Source organism: Equus asinus, chromosome 5, assembly GCF_041296235.1.
Source record: "Equus asinus isolate D_3611 breed Donkey chromosome 5, EquAss-T2T_v2, whole genome shotgun sequence".
Lineage (NCBI taxonomy): Eukaryota > Metazoa > Chordata > Mammalia > Perissodactyla > Equidae > Equus > Equus asinus.
Window position 1 is genome coordinate 105,077,540 of NC_091794.1, and position 20,336 is coordinate 105,097,875.

The 20,336-nt window shown below is 55.7% G+C and overlaps 1 protein-coding gene across 8 annotated transcripts; it reads right to left on the reverse strand.

Annotated features, from left to right (window-relative positions):
• Positions 1-562: 562 nt before the first annotated feature.
• Positions 563-17,276, reverse strand: AGTRAP (angiotensin II receptor associated protein). 8 transcript variants are annotated; one of them, XM_070511080.1, is made up of 7 exons: positions 17,094-17,241; positions 9,483-9,517; positions 7,047-7,152; positions 6,056-6,230; positions 4,518-4,626; positions 3,546-3,779; positions 564-886 (listed from the first exon to the last, which is right to left on the reverse strand). In XM_070511080.1, exons 1-7 carry the CDS (start codon positions 17,118-17,120, stop codon positions 883-885), a joined length of 690 nt encoding a protein of 229 aa, XP_070367181.1. In that variant the 5' UTR covers positions 17,121-17,241; the 3' UTR covers positions 564-882. The 8 variants fall into 8 exon arrangements, with proteins under 8 accessions (XP_070367182.1, XP_070367181.1, XP_070367180.1 ...); XM_070511079.1 differs by having other exon boundaries at positions 565-886; positions 6,035-6,230; positions 17,094-17,276; XM_070511081.1 differs by lacking the exon at positions 3,546-3,779 and having other exon boundaries at positions 563-886; positions 6,035-6,230; positions 17,094-17,276.
• Between the last annotated feature and the right edge of the window lie 3,060 nt (positions 17,277-20,336).

The following is a 20,336-nucleotide window of genomic DNA, read 5'->3' on the forward strand; positions in this document are numbered from 1 at the left end:
AGGCAGGATGTGCTGCCCCAAAATGTGGCGCCTTGGCTTGCTGAGTGTCTCACACTGAAGGAGTCTGGGAAAACGGCAGAAGCCGGAAGGTCACCCTGACCTCCATCACACCCCCCCTTCTCCCCGAAACAGGTCATAAATCTCTCATGTGAAAGGTCCCCTGCCTCTGCCAGGTGGAAAGAAGACATTCTTATGACCAGAGGTGGGGAATCTATGGCTGAGAAATCTGTATGAACAAACCTTGTTGGACTCCCCCTTGTCTTCCTAGTTCCTTCTTCCCATTTACCACCCCAAGCCCAAACCCCTTTGTCCCGTCAATTCTTCACACATTTGTTGTTTCTCTAAAAGGCATAAAAGCTTCCTGCTCTGGTCACTTCTTCAGGTCTTCATTCTCTTGTGAAGGCTCTGACGTACATGTAAAAATTCAATAAAATGTGTAAGCTTTTCTCCTGTTAACCTTAGTCAGTTTAATTTTCAGACCCTAAGAGGGTTGAGGAGATATTTTCCTCCCCTGCACTGCTCCCCCTCCCTCCCTCTGAATAATTCACACGGCAGCACAGGCAATGAGATCTAATATTTACTAAACACTACGTCACACATTTTCAGACTCCACTAATCCCCGAGCCAGGCACCATTATTGTCCCCATTTGTCAGATGAGGAAACCGAGTGCAGTGGGGGTGAGATGTCCAGCCTCTCACACAGCCGGCCACAGGGTGTGGCTGGACTTAAACCACAGCCCCCTGGCTCTGGAGCTGGTTTGGAGGGAGGCTGTGAGTTGGAATTTCCAGGCCTGTTTTGGGGGCTCTCGTCCAGTTTTGACGAACAGGAGAAGACAGGAACCTCCTCTGGGACAATTTCTCTGGCTTTTTCACCTGGAGGGCTCAGCTTCATGAAAACAAAAACACACAAGATTTTCAAACTAGATGAGTGACTTGAGCTCTCACCAGCAGGGGACCAGAAGCAAGAGAAATTGGCTTCCTGTGGTTGACAGTTTCTAGAAGCTCAGGTGCTAGAGACTAAAACAGACTATTTCCAATTCCCTACAGCAACCGGTCCTTTTAAAAGAACACAGTGGTGAGAAAGTCTGGTTGGAAGCCCCAAGGCCTCCAGTGTGGCCTGTCTGAGACTGAGCTCCTGACCTTGCCCAGGACCTGGCCTTCCTGCTGTGCCCGCTCCTGGCTAGGAGCAGCTCCGGCCTCCAGCTGCTCAGTCCCAAAACCTTGCAATCCCGGACTCTTCTGTTTCTCCTACATCCAGTCCATCAGCGAATCTTGCCGCTCTGCCTTCAAAACGCATCCAGGAGCTTCCCCACTGTGACAGGCAGTCCCCTGCGTGCCGTATTCCCACCCCACTTGGCTGCATAACAGTGGGCCTTGGGCCCGAACACTTCCTTACCAAGAGACCAAGAGCCCCCCGGCCTGTGCCAAGCCCGTCCCCTTGGTTGGGAACCTCTCTCCCTGCTTCAGGGCCCAGGTTTGCTCTTTTTTTCTGCTTAAGCACGTGTATCACACGGCATGTGGCCAACCCCACTGCTGTCTCTGTCCTTCTTGGGAGGGGACAGTGTCCTTGCACTGTGGCATGAGGGGGGGAGAGTAAATAAATTTGCCGTCAGCTGCCAGAGGAGACCCGCTGGCCACGGGGATGGACGCCCACTACTGAAGCTGTGGGCGGAAGTGTCTGGACTCCTGTCCTGGGATTGATAACTGGTGCGTGGCGTTCCGCTCGACATGACCACTGGTCACCAGCCCTAGCTCCACCTCCCAGTCCAAGCCACCAACACTGTCCTTCTGGTGTCCTTTTGAAATGTAAGCCAGGCCATGTCCAACTCAGCCCAAAGCCCCCATCTCCCTCAGTAAAAGCTGAAGTCCTCAAAATGACCTGTGACCCTGCACCATCTGGGCCCTGCTGCCTTCCCGACCTCGTCCCGCCGCGCCGCCCACCCCCCCCCCCCCAGCCTTGGCTCCAGCCACCCCGACCTCCTGATCTTGCCCCCAAACAGGCCGTGCAGGCACGTGCCCCCTCAGGCCTTCCAATGAGCTGTTCCCCTCATGCAAGATGGAATCTTCTGGGTACTAGGGGCTTTTTTTCCACTCTGGCATCCCCAGCATCTAGAACACCACCCACTTCCTCTAGGCTCTCGAGTGCTTGTTGAATGACTGTTAGCAGCTCTCCCTCACGAGACCTGCCATGTGGGTGTGGGAAGGGGCGGCCACACAGGTGGTCCTCACTGATTCTATGCGCCTCTGCAGGCCCTCTCCTTGCAGGATGGTGCTCGGGCTCCTGGCGCCACTTTGCCTGCATGGTCAGGGCACCGGAGGAGCCTGGAAGTTTAAGTCATCCTCAGCCCTGGAGCAGCCCTCGGCCAACGAGCAAGAAAGCCCAGCTCCCTTGCTCTGCACCGAGTCACACACATTGTCTCAGGGTCTGCTTCTGGGGAACGCACTTAAGACAGGAGCCTTCCTCGGGGCCGTCCTGGAAGATCCGGTCAGACTTGGGGCTCTGGGGCTACGAGGAACCGGGGTCTCTGAATAGACTCTCCCCGCTGCTTGGCACAGGCTCTGTTATCTGTCCCCCCACTGCCCTCCCCCCATCGCTCATTTCCTTTGGAAATGTGACGTGTTCACGACACAGATGCAGCACACATGCCTTCCACGTGCCAGGAACTTGACTTCTAGTCCCATCCCCTCAGGCCACGCCCCTCCCTGCCACACCACCGCAACCCTGACCTCGACATGTGCCCTTCTAGGCCACACTTCTGCGTGGTCCCACATCTACACCCCAGAATAATCTATGGTATCGCTGTGAGGTTTTAAAATTTACACTAAAGCTCTCATGTTGCACTTGCCATTCTGCAATCTGTTTTGTTCACATTTGGGGGGACGAACATCGACAGAAATAAGTCTGGTTTGCTCCCTTGAACTGCTACACAGTATCCCACAGAATGGATGTACCACGGCTTATCTGTCCGCCCCTTCTCCCAGTGAGGCCGTCTCCAGCTTTCCCCAGCTGCGGCCGCTCAGCATCCCTTGGCCCCAGAGCACGAGTCCCCACCCAGAGGCCCGTGTTCCCTTCTCTCTGGGCTCTTGTCTTCTGACAGAGGACTCTCACTGTCTGTTCCCCGAGAGCCGGCCCCGGAGTTCCCGTCTGCGGCCCCAGGCCCTTGGCCACTCGTGGCAGGTGCTTGGCCTCTTTGGATGGATAGAAACGGGAGCATGGTGGGGGCTCTGCATTAGGCCTTGACCTCTTAGTGCTGAGGACAAGCCAGGATGGCCCGGGAAAGCCCAGACACCTGGGCCCTAGTGGCCAATGCCCATCCCAGTCAAAGTGGGATGCCCTGGCCATGGGACCCTTGGAGCTTCCGGACAGGCGTCAGTCTCAGTCATCAGCTCTGATGCCAAGACACAGGGCCTGCCAGAAAGAGGTCACCCCTCACCTCCTGACCAGCATCATCACAGGCTCAAGGAGCAAGCCCACTAACAACTTTGCAGTCATTTACAGACCCTCCCTTGGGACAGACACAGTACCTTTCATTTGCATCACTAACCTCTGGCAGGCATTGGACCTTTTCCAGAAGACACTGAGGTCAGAGAGGTTAAGTTGCCCAAGGGCACACAGCCAGCCAGCAGCAGGGCAGGATTCAAACAATATCTGAGTTGTCTGATTCAGAGAAACAGACACCCATCGGCCACACTGAACAGTGCCCTCCTCTGCTGGGGCCTCAGCCAGGCCAGAGCTGGGCGCAGGGCAGGCCCAGCTGGTCATGAGCTGCTGCTTCCTCCTGCCACAACAGAACAGACAGCTAAGCCCAGGTGCCCTGGGGACACGCAGGAGAAATCTTCCCAGGAACGGCAGGTCCGGGCCCCAGCCCGGCCGGGAAACTAAACAGACCTCCAAACACAGCCAGCTGCAGAATCCCCCACACTTTAATGTCACGGCTCTGAGAGGGGCAGCTGGAGGCCGTGGTGGTCTCAGGTGCCACAGATTCCTCCTGCCTCCAGCAGCAGGCTCCCCACGTACCAAGTGGCCAGGCAGTGAGAAGCACGGGGACCTCACCCCCATGCTGACTGCTCGCAGGGCTGAGCATGACCCGAAGCTCTCGGAGCTTCTGTGGGAAGGCTTGACACTGTGAGGGAAGCCTGGGCAGCAGGCATCGCTGAGGGCTACAGGCTCTGTTGGCTCAGCTGGGGCCTGCACGGAGCAGCTAAGGGTGGAGGTGAGGAGAGCGAGCGGGGTTCCCAGCCTGGAACTGGTGGGGTACCTGGAAGGGCGGGGAGGCCTGGGGGAGCTGGGGACGGTATGCACAGGGCCTCCTGGCCCCTCAGGGCACTTGATTCAGGCAACGCCTGAGATGGGGAACAGGACAGCACATTCCATGCAGGTCCAGGAAACGGGGGTCAGGAGCACCCCTGGAATACCATCCAAGGCACAAGGAAGGCAATGCAGCCCAGGCCTCACCCATAGTTTGTCACACTGGCCCCTGGGCTTGGGGCAGGGGCAGCGGGGCTGCCTTCAGTACCCTTGGGAGGCGTGACCTCTGCCCTCCAGGCTGGCAAAGGGCTCCGTGGGTGCCTCTGGTGAGTCAATCGTCTGGTAGGCGCTGCGCTCCTGTGAAGATCTGAGGAAACCTGGGGGGCGGGGAGATGAGAGAAAGAAAAAATGAGGGAGGAGGACTCAGGACGTTTCACGGAGTCCAAACCAAGATCCACCCCACCCCCACCAGGCAGGCCAGAGCTGGGCATCCTGCACCCAGGACGGTGACGGCGGCAGCAGGCCCAGGCACCGAGCCTTCGTTCAACCCATCCGTGACCCTACAGAGCAGGTATCTTTATTGTCCCCACTTTACAGACGAGGAAACTGAGGGGCACAGAGGTGAACTGACTTGCCTGAGACCGCACAGCCCTAAGCCCAGGACACGAGGACTCAAACCCAGGCAGCACGACCCCAAAGCCAGGGCCCTTAGCTGCTAGGCCTCCATGTGCCCCCCGAGCAGTGTGTGCCCAGGAATCTGGACCCCTGGCTCCCCTCTAGCCCCTCTCCCAGGCTGAGTGGACGCCGTGTCACTGTGCCCAGAAGGCCCTGAGCCTGGCAGTCATGGAGCCCGGAGAGCTGGGGCTGGGCTGTGAGGCAGGTGGCAGGACTCTAAGTGCTCACTCTCCTGCTGTCCCTACACTGCACATCTGTCCTGGGATCCTGGACAAGCCCCACGGGCTCTGGGACTCAGTCTCCTCATCTGTCCAATGGGAGGAATGTCACTGGCTCGCCCTCCCCCAGGGCCAGGTCCGGGCCACTCTGGGCCTCTCTTCTCAGGAGTGAAAGGGAGAGGATGGCGCCCCGCCTCACCCGACTTCTCTCAGAGAGACAGGAGAATGTGTGTCAGAGAGTGGAAAGATGGCGCGGCCCCCAGGGGAAGGGGCGCAGCTCAGAGAGGGCCTGGGAGGAGGCGGGGGGGGGGGGTGGGCTCAGGCGAGAGGGCAGGTTAGCAGGGAAAGTCCCCACAGTTCAACACTGTCTTCGGCCAAGGCCCACAGCCCATGCCAGCACCAGCTCACCCTCGGCCACCCAGACCCCACAAGGCAGGAGAGAGGAGCTCCAGGGATGGGGCTGGCGAGGGCTGAGAGGAGAAGCTGGCCCTGCAGGTGCCTGCCAGCCTCAGGCTGCGGACTGCCCCAAGCTGCCTGTGGATCACACCCCCAGCGGCACCTGTGCTTGTGCTGGGACGGGAGCTTGGCGGCTACCCCCAACCCTGCCCATAGCCTAATGCCAGGAAAAGGTCACACCAAGCTGGGACAGCCAGGGGACCCCTGGGCTCCTGTAGCAGAGACCAGAAGCTTGCAGACCTTGTGGCCTGGCACTCAGCGCCCATGCCATGGCCCTCTCTGCACCTGGAGCCCTCATCCCACAGGGTGAGGCCGGCTCACTGGGTGGGGCTGTGGGTCAGACAAGGCAGAGACAGAGGAGACATGGGAGGATGTCAGTGCCAGCACCTGGCCAGCGAGAGGGGAGTGGGGAGCCGGCCGGAGGTGGTGACCTCACCAGTGTGCGGCAGGAGCTCACCCCCACGCTCCCGGTACATGTGGTAGACGAGGCAGCAGGAGAACGGCTTGAGGAGCAGGCTGAGGATGGCCATGCCAGCGCCAAAGCGCCCCGTGTCCGTGAGACCAGCCGTAGGGTAGAAGATGCTGATGTGGACGATGTCCAGGAAGACGGTGGCTACCAAGCCACCGAGAAACTGCAAGACAGGCAAGCACAGGGCCCAGGGTCCACCACATGTCATCGGAGTTTATGAGCGCACTGCTGCCCCATCACGTCCCCTTGGCTCCCCCACCACATATGCCAGAGCAGAAGCTCCATCTGGGTCCTCCTGTCTCCTCAGGGTTTGCTGGAAGACAGACCAAGCAAGCAGGGAGGACTGTGTGGATGAGACGCTGACTGGGGACTGTAGGACAGGGAGCGGGGACGTGAGCCCTCACCCCCCCGACCTCCCCCATTACCCTGGAGGCCAGGACAGAGCACAAGACTTGGTTCCAGAACCTCCGAGATGGAAGGTTCCTGGGAGTTCACCCAAACCATCTCCGCCACCAAGGAAATTCCCGTTCAGTTGTGCTGAGAGGCTGCAGCTAGAGCGCTCGCTCCCCTCGGGGCTTAGTGGGTGTCAGGAAGCCCCCCCGTGGAAGAATCCAGCAAGGCCGTGTCCACTCGGACCTCACAACGTAATGGAGCTCCGTCTTCACGGTCTCCCGGCAACATCCCTCACACGACAGGGCTCCCCGTTCTCGGGGAGGGGGCTGATCTAGGGCACTGGTGGGACCCCCCCCCCCCATCTTCCTTGGGGAAGACCTTGCAAATAAGCCACCCAGGCAAGCAGAGAAGCAGGCCAGGCTAGCGGAGACAGGTGGGCTGGTAGCCTCGGTGGCTTATTTACAAGGCTTTAGAAGATGGAACATGGGGGCTCAAGAGAGACAAGATGGGGATGGGCAAGAGAAGCACAGGGTGGGGGCCCCGGATCACCCTGAAGCCAGTTGCCCGTGCTGCTTCCCCCGCTCACCATACTTATGGCGTCGACGGAGTCCCGCTGAGCCACGGCCCACACGCCTAAGGCCAGGATGGTGAAGTTGGCCCAGGCATAGGAGCCCTGAAACACGATGCAGCCCCTGCGGGAAGAGGCACCTGAGTCAAGTCAAGAGGTGACGGCCCCACGGGTGCTCACCCCCTCCCACAGGGCTCAGGGTCCCCCTGAGAACAGGCCACGGTCCGCCAGGTCACAGGGCCATGTTCTCCTCCTCGGCTGTGAGCCAGAAATGTCAGCAAATCTCACTGGCTCTACTTCCCAAACAGATCCTGAACCTGGCCGCATCCTTCCAGGTCCACACCAGCATCCTCTCCTGCCAGGATTTATCAGCACAGCCTCTCCCCACTGGTCTCCTTCCTGCCACTCCTGACCCCTGCAGACCATTCTCTGAATAGCAACCAGTAATGTACACCAGCCGATGTCAGGCTTCTGCTAAAAACCCTCCCACTTGGAATAAAATGCAGATTCTTCGCCACAGCCTAAGGGGGCCCTGTGGGGTCTGGCCCTCAATGCAGCCCCCCAACCTCTCAGCCACTGCCCGTGCTGTTCCCTCTGCCCTGAACACTTGGCCTGTTTTGTCATTTAAGTCTCAGCTCAAATGTTAACTCTGAGACTCGTTTCCCGACCGCCCAATTTCAAGCACTGCCTCGTCACTTTTGAATACAACGCCCACCCTATTTTACTATTTTATTTTTTAGAGTATTGCTACTAACTTATGTTTACTTATATGTTTGTTAATAAAAATAACAGTTACATCAGTGAAAAGAATAGTTAACACAGAGCCCTTATTAGTGTCTGACACAGTTCTAAGTGCTTTAAATGGACTCATTTATGTGCATTTGTGCTAACGACTGTAGGAAGGAGGCACTATTATTATCCTCATTTTACAGATGAGGAAACTGAGGCACAGAGAGGTCAAGTAACTTGCCCAGGGTCACACAGCTGCTAAGTGGCAGAGCTGGGATTTGAACCTAGGCAGTCTGGCTCCAGAGGCCATGCTCTTACCCACCATAGCCACTGGGCCTAGACTGCCCCAGCACGCAGTGGGGTGCTTCTCAAGTTCAAATGACATTCACTGGAGCGTAGCGCACAGGAAACATGTGCAAAGCAGTGAAGTGCAGAGACCAAGCAGGCTGAACAGCCTTTGAATAAGTAACCTCATTCTCTGGTTTTAAGAAAGCAAGTGCTGGGGCCCCAGCCCAGACTCACCAGCTCAGAATCCTGGGGAGTGGGACTGAGAAATCTGTATTTTGACCTTGCTGCTCAAGGTCATTAACCATGATTACCACAGTTCACATTATTCACAACTGTCCACATGTGCACCGCACTTCAAAGTTGGCAAAACGCACCTGTCACTCAGTGGCTTCCAGTCTTGGTTCGGCAGAGAGCTCTCCCCAGAAGCTCGACAGAAGGAACAGACGGGAACAACGGAAGCAGCCCTGCCCGGCCAGTGCCCTTGGCCGCAGGCCCCGGGGAGTGCCTGCAGAGCACCCACGCTTCTCCCTCCTGCTCCTCAGGGCCATGCCCTCCTCACACCCACTTTACAGATGGGAACCGAGGCCCTGAGCAGTGGAGTCACTTGCCTTGGGTGACCCAGATGGAGCACACAGAGCCGGGATCTGATCAGGGTCTGTCTGCATCCCGAGTCTGCGTCCACGCAGGGAGTGTGATGTAAGAGGGAGGGTCCAGCCCTGAGCAAGTGACCTCACCCGTGTCTCGGGTTCATGGTGCGTCTACTTGCCGAGCTGCCGAGCTAACCCACAGAGGTGCTGAGCCTGGCGGGGGGCCGCTGGACACCCTCAGCACAGGTCAGTGCTTATTAGTTTCTAAAGTCACGCTTTCACCTTCCAGTGACCTTACAAAGTAAGTGGGAGGGTCAGTAATGCTCTCGTTTTACAGATGAGAAAATGACTCAGGGAGCTGAAGTGACTCGCTCAAGACCACAGACACACAGAGCTCTATCTGGCGTCCACCCGCCGCTGCTCAGGGAACCCGGCCGAGTGTGCGCACCTAGCCCCCTGGCTTCAGCACCCCAGACTTCCCAGATGCAAAGGTCTTGGAGAAGAAGCAGAGTCATGCCAGCCCCTGAAAGGGCTTGGGCAGAGCCTGGAGGAGGATCTGAGCAGGCGGCATTGCCGAGGGCAGCGGCCTCCCCTAGGATGAGGGCTCGAAACTCACAGGAGGCAGTGATGGCAAAGCCCTCTGGGAACTGCCTGACCCTCCGACATTCTCGGGACGTGGGGAGCTGGATGATGATACTCTTGATGAAGGTGCCATTTAGTCTTAGAACTGGCCGGAGGACAAGTGGACAAGACCCCAGGGGACACATGGACACAGACCCTGGGGAGACATGTGGACCCAGATCCCAGGAGACAGGTGGACACAGAACCAGACACCCATGGAGTCACTCACCAGGTCGTCAGCAGCCAGTGAACCAGGAGGATGGCCTGTGGCACAGAACGGGGGGAGAGGAAGAAGAGATCGGTGAGTGCGGCCACCGCAGTGGGGAACCGTGGGGCAGGAAAGCTTTCAGAGCCAGAAACACAGGAGGTCCCCGCCTAGCATCTAAGGGGGCTTCACAGATGTCTGCTGAAGAGAAACAGTGACAGTGAGTGAACCAGAGGTGGAGGAGGAGGAACGGCACAGGCCAGGCCGGGGACGCTGTCACGTCACCCCTCCCCGCGGGCAGCTGACACCCACACCCCTTCCTGCTTCCAGAGGCTGGAGGCTCCTTTGGGGAACCCAGAATCTATCTGCTCTGGAATCAGAGGAGGCCCATGGGAAATGGCTGGCGGGGGGTTCAGGGGCTCAAACAAGGCTGATGTCTTGGGACACTGGGGCTGGGGTGCTGTGCGGAGACCAGAGGGGACCAGGGGGCCTGGAGGGACTGCATCCTAAGTGCACCAGGGGAAGCCACCCGACCTTTTTCTGCAGGCAGGTGACGTGTATGATTTAGGTCAAGGAAAAAAAAAATCCCTCTGGCTTTTTCTAGATTTCTGCAATAGTCTACCCTTCTCGTTGCCCTCTATGCCCTTGACATAACACCCTCTTGACTGGAACTAGTCTCCAGTCCTGGTAATCCAAAGGGCCCTGCTCGGAGAGCAAGCAGAGAAGGCAGGCGCCGATGCTCAGGGAAGGAGGCGGCTGCCAGCCCAAGCCCCTTCTCAAGAGGAGGGAGCCCCAGAGCTGGTGCTAAAGGGTCTGCAGAGATCAGCCAGGCAAAGGGCAGGGAGAGCGAGGTGTTCCAGAGCGGCCCGGAAGCCCAGGTGGGGAGGAGGAGGGGGCGTGGCAAAGGCTGAGGCTGGGGGTGGCTGAGACTGCAGGGAGGTGGGGGGGGATCAGGAGCCCCAAGTCAGGAGCTTCCGTGGGGCCTGGTGGTCGATGGGTGCTCCTGAAGGAGTTTACTCAGGGGACTGAGGGGCCAAGCTGGGAGGGGGGGATGCCAAGAGCCTTGGGTGGGGCCGTGTGCCAGGCCCAGAGGGCAGGGGTGGGCACAGCAAGGATCTGCAGGGAAAGGGCCAGCTTCCGGTCTGGTGAAAGGACAGAAGGAGAGGCTGCTGCCCGCAATAAAGAACTCTGGCTGAGGAGATAGAGCACTTCTGGAAGAGCTACCATTCACTGCACGCCTACTATGTGCCGGGCCCTGTATCTAACACCTCACACGACCTCTGGGCCTCCCCACGGCCTCGGGAACAGATACCATTACTATTCCCATTTTACAGATGAGAAAACCAGGCTCGGAGGTAAAGTAAGTTGATCAAGATTCCACCGATGGCAAGCGGCAAAACTCGAATTAAATTGTCTGACTCCAGAGCCTGCGCCCCAGCCCTCGCCCTGGAGGCACGGCCTTCAGCTGGAGGGGGGCTACGGGGGCTTGGGACAAATGGGTATGTTTTCCACATGTGGGGCACAAGAAATCCGGAGCAGACGGTGGAGACTCCACCTGCGCCCCAGCGCCCCATGGGAGTGAACCAAAGGGGTCCGGCTCCACAGCCCCCAAGGATGTCCTCTTCCCCCCAGAGAAGACTAAGAAAATGACTCTGTAAGGACCGGCGCGCCCCACTCCACGGAGGTCCCGAGACTCTGGAAAAGCCGAGTCTACAGGACGGGAGGCTGGCTCTAGGGGCCCCCCACCTTCTTCATCACTGAGCACGTCCCCCGTGTCGGGCACCATCCTAAGTCCCCTCGGTGTGAAGGCATCCCCTCCTCACAGTGCTCCGAGGTACCACTGCCCCCGCTTAACCTGGAGAAGACCGAAGCCCGGAGGTACGTCACTCGCCCAAGGTGCCTGGGCGGGTGTGCCCTCCCATTACGAACGGGGGAATCTGAGGCAGAGGAGGCTTAGTCTTCCACGGGTTTCTTTTCCCAGAGGCTTAAGAGAAGTGAGCCAATGGCGCTAAGTTTCTTAAACGGTTTAGGCGGCATCGCTGGCACCTGCTGCCCGCCCACCGTGCGGACGCGGCGCCGCGCTCCCCTCAGAACTCACATGAGTGGAGACACTGGCCAATCAGACAATAGCCTCAGGAACGGGATGCAGCGAGGGAGGGGATTCCGAAGGACGGGTACAGAAGGGAAGGGACCCTACTTCCACAACAGGGAGGGGGGTGGGCTGGTTACCCGGCTTCTCTGATGGAGCGACCTTGAAGCCAAGATGAAAGTGGTGAGCAGGGGCCTAACCAGGGACAGAGAGGAGAGACGAGAATTTGAGGCAGAAGGCATAGCACCTGCAAAGGCTCTGTGGCAGAAGGCAGCATAGAACATTCTGGAAACTGAAAAGAAGCCAATGTGGCCGGAGTGGAAGGAAGAGGAGGGTGGAGGAGGGACAGGAAGCTAGAGGGTGGGTGGCGCTGGGCCTGGGTGGGTATGAGGAAGAATTCTGATCTCTATCTTGAGAGCAAACTACCGTCCCCTCTCACAGGAAACCCTGACCACAGAGGAGAAGGGACCTGCCAGAGGCCACGCCGCGTGGCCAGCCACAGGGGTCCTGGTGTCAGCCTTGAGACTAAGAGAAGACGCCGAGGAAGGAGGGCATGGGAGGCAGCTCACACCACCCCTGCCTCCTGAAGATCAACCCCGAACCCTCCCCACTGTGGGCTTCTCTTTCAGAAAGTCTGCACGGCCAAGGCTCTGTCCCGCCCCCGGACCAGGCACATGACAGGCTTTTAACCCACAGCGCTGCCTGGCCCGCAGAGCCCGGCTTTCTTATGGAAAGACAAAAGGCAGCTGGTCGGCACGGAAGGCCGGGGAAGTGACTCTGTGTAACCTGTGAGACAAAGATTTCTTGTGGAGCCGGAAAAGCCTGCAATACAGAGTGAGCACCTGGCCAAGGTGCAAACCCTGCCGTCTCTCTTGGGAAGAAAAGAGTATGACCTGGAAATACTGCAGATCCTCAAAGACATACAGTCCCCTCTGTGTGGCATCACTTCGTTTTATAAATATTTAAGAAACTGAGCACCATTTGACCACTTCTCTTAAGCCCCTGGGAAAAGAAACCCATGGAAGACTAAGTGTCCTCTGCCTCAGTTTCTCCATTTTGTAATGGGAGGGCACACCCACCTGGCCGGGAAAGGTCTAATATCCAGGAAAGCTCCAACAAGAAACCCAGCCAAACTGGCCCTGCCCTTCCCAACAGCCCTGGGAGGAGGGAACGGTGACGCATGTCAGCACAAGAGAACCGTCTGCCGGCTCTGGGGAGGTTTCCAGTAACCGAGGGCACACCTGGGATTCTCAGGTGCCGCCAGAAAGAGGGAGGAACAGGGCAGGGACCTGAGCTAATCGGGGGAGGGAGGAACCAGGATCTGAGGATGTGCCTGGGCAGCCTGACCTTTCCAGCTGGAAAGAGGAAAGCAGGACCTGAGCTCCTGGACTCTTCATACAGTGCTCGGCCCGTGTGGTGGGGGGCAGGGGGTCAAGGGGGCACATCCAGTCAGCGTCCAATGTGTCAGAAGACTGGGATAGGGGAGGGGAGGGCCAGTGGGCTAAGGCAGCAGGGGGTCGCAGGATGCTGGATTAGGGGGCAGGAGACCCAGGTTCTGGTCCCTTTCATGTCCTTTTGTGTCTGAGCCCCAGGCTCCCTCTCTGTGATATGGAGGCAGCACCCATCACCCACACATCCCACGGGGGTGCCGTAACCACAGACAGGCCTCTGACAGTCACTGTATGCATCCACTTAACAACCGCAAGTTTTTTTTTTTTTTTTTTTTTTAAAGATTGGCACCTAAGCTAATAACTGTTGCCAATCTTCCTTTTTTTTTCCTGCTTTTTCTCCCCAAATCCCCCCAGTACATAGTAGTATATTTTAGTTGTGGGTCCTTCTAGTTGTGGCATGTGGGACGCCGTCTCAGCGGGGCCTGATGAGCAGTGCCACGTCTGTACCCAGGATCTGAACCAGCGAAACCCTGGGCCGCCAAAGCGGAGCGAGCAAACTTAACCACTTGGCCACGGGGCCGGCCCCAACAACCACAAGTTCTTGTGTGGGACAGGCATCCTGCAACAGCTCCAACAACAGCTGCTCCTGCTGCTGAGGAGGACCTGCCTGCCACGTGTCTACACGGCCCTGAACACTCGGCTCACATCATCCTTGCCACCGTTTTACTTCTGAAGAAACTGAGGCTGTGAAAGATTAATTGTCCCAAACGGTAATGCTTATAAACAAGACAGCCCAGATGCATATCTCAGACTCAGTCTACCTGGTCGGGGTTTTTATGCTAACCAAAATGTAATGCTACACCACCCCCTTAGACCACAGGATCCTCCTCTTTTCACCATAGAAGGCAGGGCCTATTTTTATCCTCTTTCTACAGTGAGAAAACTGATACTCAGAGAGGTTAAGAAACCTGCTCAAGGTCACACAGCTAATAAGTAGCAAAGCCTGGCCTTGAATGCAGCTTGTCTGGCCCCAAGGCCCGTGCTCTACCCTCTGTGCTCCACTGTGAGGATCTGGAATAGCAAGGGCGGGGTGGATGGAAATGAGGTTTAACCCGGAGAAGCGATGCCTGAGGGGAATTGAGGGGTTGTGTGGACCAGGACTTAGACCCTTTGTTGGGGGCTGGGAGGGGACCTTCCCAGACAGGTGGTGGACAGACCTAAGGTGAACATACAGATCAGTACACAGAACATATTCCTACCAGTCCTGTGCAAACACTCGGTGACCTTTTACAGGAGGTAGGAAGGTCCCCAAGAGGGGGCTGAGGCTAAGGGAGACCAGTCAGAAATGCCACAGAAGAGACGCAGTTTCAGGCAGCGGCTAACTGTATGGGGACTGGAGCCAAACACATGGATCTGATCCTCTTCCATGACCTAGAAGCTGTGTGACCTTGGGAAGCCACCTGACCTCTCAGAACACTGCTTGCTCTTCTGTACAATAGGGACACTCCTGTCCGTGTCACAGGGCTGTTGTGTGGATCCAGTGGGGCAGGGAAGTGGACAGGTGCGTGGAACACTCAACACCGTGCCTGCCAGGGAGTCAGCCCTCGGCGCACTGTCCTCTTTACTATGGTCAGGAAGGTGGCTCTCCCAGTTCTTAACTCTAATGCTCCATGACCCCCTGGACCCTCCTACCATGAGCCTTTTTCACAAGACCTCATGAACCCAAGGAAGTCCTTTCTAAGCTTGTCACGATGTCATTCCCGCAACTTAGGACTTGCCTCCTGGAGGGGCTCAGTTAGGGACTGCCCTTTGTGCAAAGGGCCTGGGGCAGCTGTTTCTTCTCACCTGGCACCACTGCCCACTCTGGCTTGGCTGGGCACAAGCAGGCATTCAGTCAACGCCCAAGGAATGTATGACATGAGGGAGTGGGAGGGAGCCCAGGGCGACAGAGTGCATTTTCCCAGCTCCCAAGGGGCTCTGACCTCAGAATATCCAACTCAAGTGTCTATGAGCAAGCAGTCAACAGCTGCCCTCCTAGGGTGGCCAGATCGAACGACAACAAAAATACAGAACAGAGCCAGCCCTGATGGCCTAGTGGTTAAAGTTTGGGGCTCACCAGTTCGGGGGCCCCGGGTTCACTTCCTGGTCATGGAACCACACCCTTGACCCGTCTGTCAGTTGCCACGCTATGGTGGCAGCTCACATAGAACTAGAAGGACTTACAACTTGAACATACAACTATGTGCTGGGGCTTTGGGTAGGAGGGAAAAAAAATGCATTCTTTAAAAAGAAAAAAATACAGAACATCCAGTTAATTTTGAATTTCAGATAATGAATAATTTGTTACTTATGTCCTAAATATTGCCTGGGATATCTTTATACTTAAAAATTACTCCTTGTTGATCTGTAACTCAAATTCAACTGGCGGTCCTGTATGTTACCTGGCAATCCTAGCCCCTCAGGGCCTCCCAGCACTTACTCATTTCTGACGGGGAGCAGCTAAGAGCCTTGGAGACATGGGGGTCCTATTGCCCAAGTCAAGGGAGGGACCAGCCGTTTCATCCTGGGCACTGAAAGCCAGCACAGCTCACACCTGTGGCTGGCAACGCCCATAAAGCTGCTCTAAACAGACTAAGCCCTCCCATTGGACGTAAAGTGTCGAGGCAGAAGTCAACCCTAACTAACTGTTGGCCAGGAAAGGACAAGGCTTTGAAATCTGACCCCGGTGGGTTCAAAGCCTGACTCTGCCACTTAATCCCTGTGGGACCTTGGCAAGTTACTGACTTGATCTGAGCCGAAGTTTGCTCATCTGTAAAAAGATGACAATATCAGCTTTCTCAGGAGGCTGTCGTGATGAGATAAATAACCTGGCACACCACAGACGCCCCACGATGAGGGTTCTCTGCCCTCTCAACTCCTGCAGCTCCGTCCCTCACCTCATTCCCTCTTAGCAAAATCTCTAATCAGAGAAAAAGGCAGTGGGCATTAACCCTACACTGCCTGGAACAGAGTGAGTATGAATAACACAAATCTCAGTGGTCCTCACGTAAATTCTTCCCAGCTAAATGTTCGACCCAAGCCCGGTGCCTTATCTCCAGCCGACTTTTCCCCCAGCTGTTAACTGGAAGCTTCAAGAGGTTTGCTGAAGCAAGTCGGATTAAGGGAAATCTCCCAGGTGAGGTCATAGCGCAGACCATGTTTAACATCCAAATATGGATGATGTGTTGTTTTGTAGTCATTCTCTCTTTGGTTCCTTTCGTACCTGACACCACGGGTGCTAAAAGCTTTGTCACTCCTGAGTAAAAGGGCATTCCTGGTTATGGTCTCGAAAGAGCCTGCAGCGAGACCCAAGATGGCAGGTTTGGTCCAAGGTTCACAGCTTTCTGGCCAAAGCTGAAGGCCCCAGCCCCCCTGTGCCAAACAGAGGGCAGAAGCACAGGGGGGCTGGGGGTGGCGGGGAGAAAAAGAAGAACAGCTTCTGGCATCTTGACAGCTAAGAAATCAGCTCAGGAAATGAAGACATCTCAGGAAGCCCCGCAGTGTTGTCCGAAGTGCAAAAAGTTGGGGTTTTCTGCTTTTAAGTAACTTCTATTGGAGTTTGTGTATGTTAGGAAATAACGACGCTATATTTATAAACTTTAGAAATCCACTTGTCTGGGAACATCTGATTTTCTTAACCAGACTTAGCACACACAGGAGGCTACCGGGGCGGTGCTGGGAGTCCAGGTGGAAGATCTAGCCCCTCTGTCTGGGAGGAGGGGAGGTGTCCCGCCTCGAAGCCCCACCTCCGGCTCTCAGTGCCTCCCACCTCGCCTTCCTCCCGCTCCAGGGGAATTCTGGGCGCAGAGGCCAAAGCGATCCTCGGGGGCCGGGCGCTCCCAACTGGAGGGGTCTGTCCTCGGGAAGGGGCGGCCCTCTCCGTCCCCTACCGCCTCCAGGACCCTCTCGGTCTTCCCAGCTGGCCCTTTCCTGGATCTCTCTACATGCTATGGTCTTTCTGCCCGCCTCCTTCTCACCTTTCTTTCCAGACTCTCGGTCCTCTCGCCTCTAAAATCCTTCTTTAAAAGGCCAAACGCCCAACACACTCCCAGAGACCCGCCCCGCGCCCGCCCGCCTCTGGCGTGGCCGCCCCCGCCCCGCCCCACCCGTCGCCACCTTCAAGTTCACCGCGGGCAGCTCCATCGCGACCAAGACGGAGGGCACCTGCGCGACAGCCGCGGCGGCTCCTGGGCTCCGAACTCGGGAAACAAACTTGTCCGGCCCCGCCCCGCCCGCAGCCGCAGCTCCAGCTCCAACCCCAGCTCAACTCCGGCCCACGTGAAGCGGGTCACGTGACCCAGGCCCGGTTGCTAGGAGACGGCGTCGGTCTGCTGGCGTCTTCCTGCCGGCTCAGTAGCAGCTGCCCAGGCAGTTCCAGGGGCGGGTGGAGAACGATCAGGATTTCTGCCGCAAACGGCGCGATGTCTTGCTGGGTTAATATCCCAGCAGGTGGACTGATGGGACCACGTGTATCCAGGAGAACTGGGGGGAGCGTCCAGGTGCAAACTGCCGATGGGGCAACAGCTGATGTCTCATTCCCTGGGGCATCCTCTCTCCTTCCGAGTGTTAAAGTGGAGACATTTACAATACCTACCTCATGGGATCCTTGTGCAGATAAATGAACTGATTCATGTTGATGAGAAAAAATTATTCTGACACTGGTTAAAACGGTAAGGAAGAGTTTATTCAAGAATATTGCAATTGGGATATTGCAAGAGGGGAGAGAGGTCAAGTTCAGCTCCAAGAAGACAGCAAGAACAAGTGGAGATTTCTAGCCAAGCAGCAGAGTAAGGGGTCAGTGGATGGAAAATTACTAAGAGGAAGCAAGAGGAGGGGAATTCTTGCTTAACTGACCCAACAGGATTCTTGCTAAAGGCAGGCCAGGGACTTAGACATCAAAGGTGGGGGGTGAGAAACTTGATCAGAGATCAAAGGTGGGGGATTCTCACTAAGCCGACTTAGCAAGATTCTTGCTAAAACTGGGCAGTGCAGACCTACCAAGGACAGAAGGGACATAGAAGGCCAAGGTCGAGGCCTAGTCAAGAACAGGGCTCAGAGGAGCCTACTAAGGTTTGGTCAAGGATACAGTCTTTGTCAAGGTAAAGTGCCCAGAACAGTGCCTGGCAGTCAGTAAATGGGGACTACACGTAAGATATTGTTATCATCAGCACACAAGAGGCGAGCTGCTTGGAGCCTGCATGAGTCAACATACCAGAAGCTTTAGAACAAATCTAGCTGAAAAGCAAGCAGAAAACCTATAGGACACACCTGTCTCCAGAAGGAAGAAGACTGGAGAAGAAAAAGATTCTATCAACACACTGTCTGCCCCTCGGCTGTGAATGGAAGGAATTCAGGAACAAAAGGTCTGTCTCACCTGGTATCTCTCTTAAAGACTCTTGACCTGTCCCCACCCCAGAATAGAAACGTTAATGCCTACTACCTCCATCCTCCTCCCCACCCCATCCTTCACCGTAACCAGAGAAAACATTCATTTGGAGAACATCAGCCTTCATTTTAGAGTCATCGGGGGTGAGGGTCCCCTGGGGGTCCATCTGAGTATAAACAAACAGCAAACAATAGGATATATTGGAGTATATGAGGAAACCATTTGGTGTAAAACTAATTCGGCCTAACCTTATTTTTTCCCAAAGGGCCTGACGTGGCCACTGAGCATGCATTGTATATCTGCTTTAAGCATGTGCTGTGTCCCAAAGGCAAGAACAAATGCCCTTAAGATAAAGGTGCAACTTCCCCCACATTGGCATTTCCTTAAGGATAAGCATCTCTCCCTAGGCTAGGAATTGATTGCTGTGCTCACCTGTGACCACCAGCTCTAGACAACAGACCTGCCACCTGCTGTGTCCATCAGTCGCAATCTGGTGACTATTGTAAAAGGGACATTTCAATCATATGTGATAGATGCTCTTTGACGGTATATAAGCACCCTGTACACCCCCACTTCTTTGGAGAACTCCATTCCTTTGTGGAAAGACTCTCCCCAGCTCTATGGTCCTCAAATCTGGCTCATAATAAACTCACTCCAACTTCGATGTATAGATTGGTTATGGGTTATTTGCGTCAACATGAGTGTTTGTTCTTCTTTTCAGGAGGGGAGAAACCGCGTGGAAACATGCCAAACTGCCTGGGTGTGTCCTGAGACCATATCAACGTGCTCTTCGTCTCACCCATGCTCTCTCCAGGAACAAGAAAGGATTCTTCTGGATGGGCGAGGGGACTTTGCAGGGCCCGCCCACCAGTTTAATGGCCCGTTTGGAAACACAGCCCTCCAGACCAGGGGCCAGAGCAGCACAGCATCTGCCGTTGTCATTGAGGGTTGGTCCGCGTTAGAGACGTGCCAAAAGGCCACATCTAGTTTGACTTTTCAGGATTTAGAGCACAGAGGACTAGCTGAAGACCAGAGCGACAGGAGTCTGAGTCCTGGCTTTGTCCACTTACTGGTTGAACTTGGGCAAGTCGCTTTGCCTCTCTGTGCCTCAGTTTCCTCATCTGTAAAATGTGGATAATAAGATCTTCCTCAAAGGGTTGATCGGATTGTGAATACACGAAAACCATTTAGAATGGTGCCTGGTGTACAGTAAGCACTAAATCAGGGTTGACTACTATTTTTATTATTAATTATGAGTTAACTATTGTTATCAGCAGAGTACCTAGAAAAGAGTAATTCCTCAATAAGTGGTGGATATTATAACATTATTATATTCTTATTTATCAATCTCCTTCTAAGAAATATTCCCCATCCACCCCAGATCCTAGAGGTGTTTAATCCAAGCCTTAGGTGTGTAAGAAAACCGTGCTCGCCTTGTAAGGAGAAAATGCACAACACCTTCTGGGATTAGAGTGACATTTATTGAGTCCTTATTTTGTGGCGGACAGCGTGAAAAGTGCTTCATAATAAATGCTCACAAAAACCCCCTGGTGTAGATACTATTCTTATCCTGATTTACAAAAAGGTGATTAAGGCGAAGAGAAGTCAAGAGGCTTGCCCAAAGGCACACCACTAGTTGGTATGAAACAGCCTGGGGACCGAAGTCTGGCTCCGGGACCCGCTCAGCTCCAAGGCTACACTGCAGGGGAATACAGCCTGAGACCCAAAGGATGGAGCGAGGCACGGAGGAAAGATAGCTTGGAGCTGAAGGAAGCACAAGGCTGGGTCTGTGGACTGTCCCTGCAGCTCACACAGTGACCCTGAATTCATCCCCACCAGCTGGGCCAGAGGCACGGGGGAGGGGGCAGAGCCGGCTGGGGTTGGGGGAGCGGCCAGAAGAACAAAGGAAAGAGAAACTATCTGCGTTCTCAGAGGAGCCAGATCCAGTCCTGACTAGGGAAGGACACAGGGAC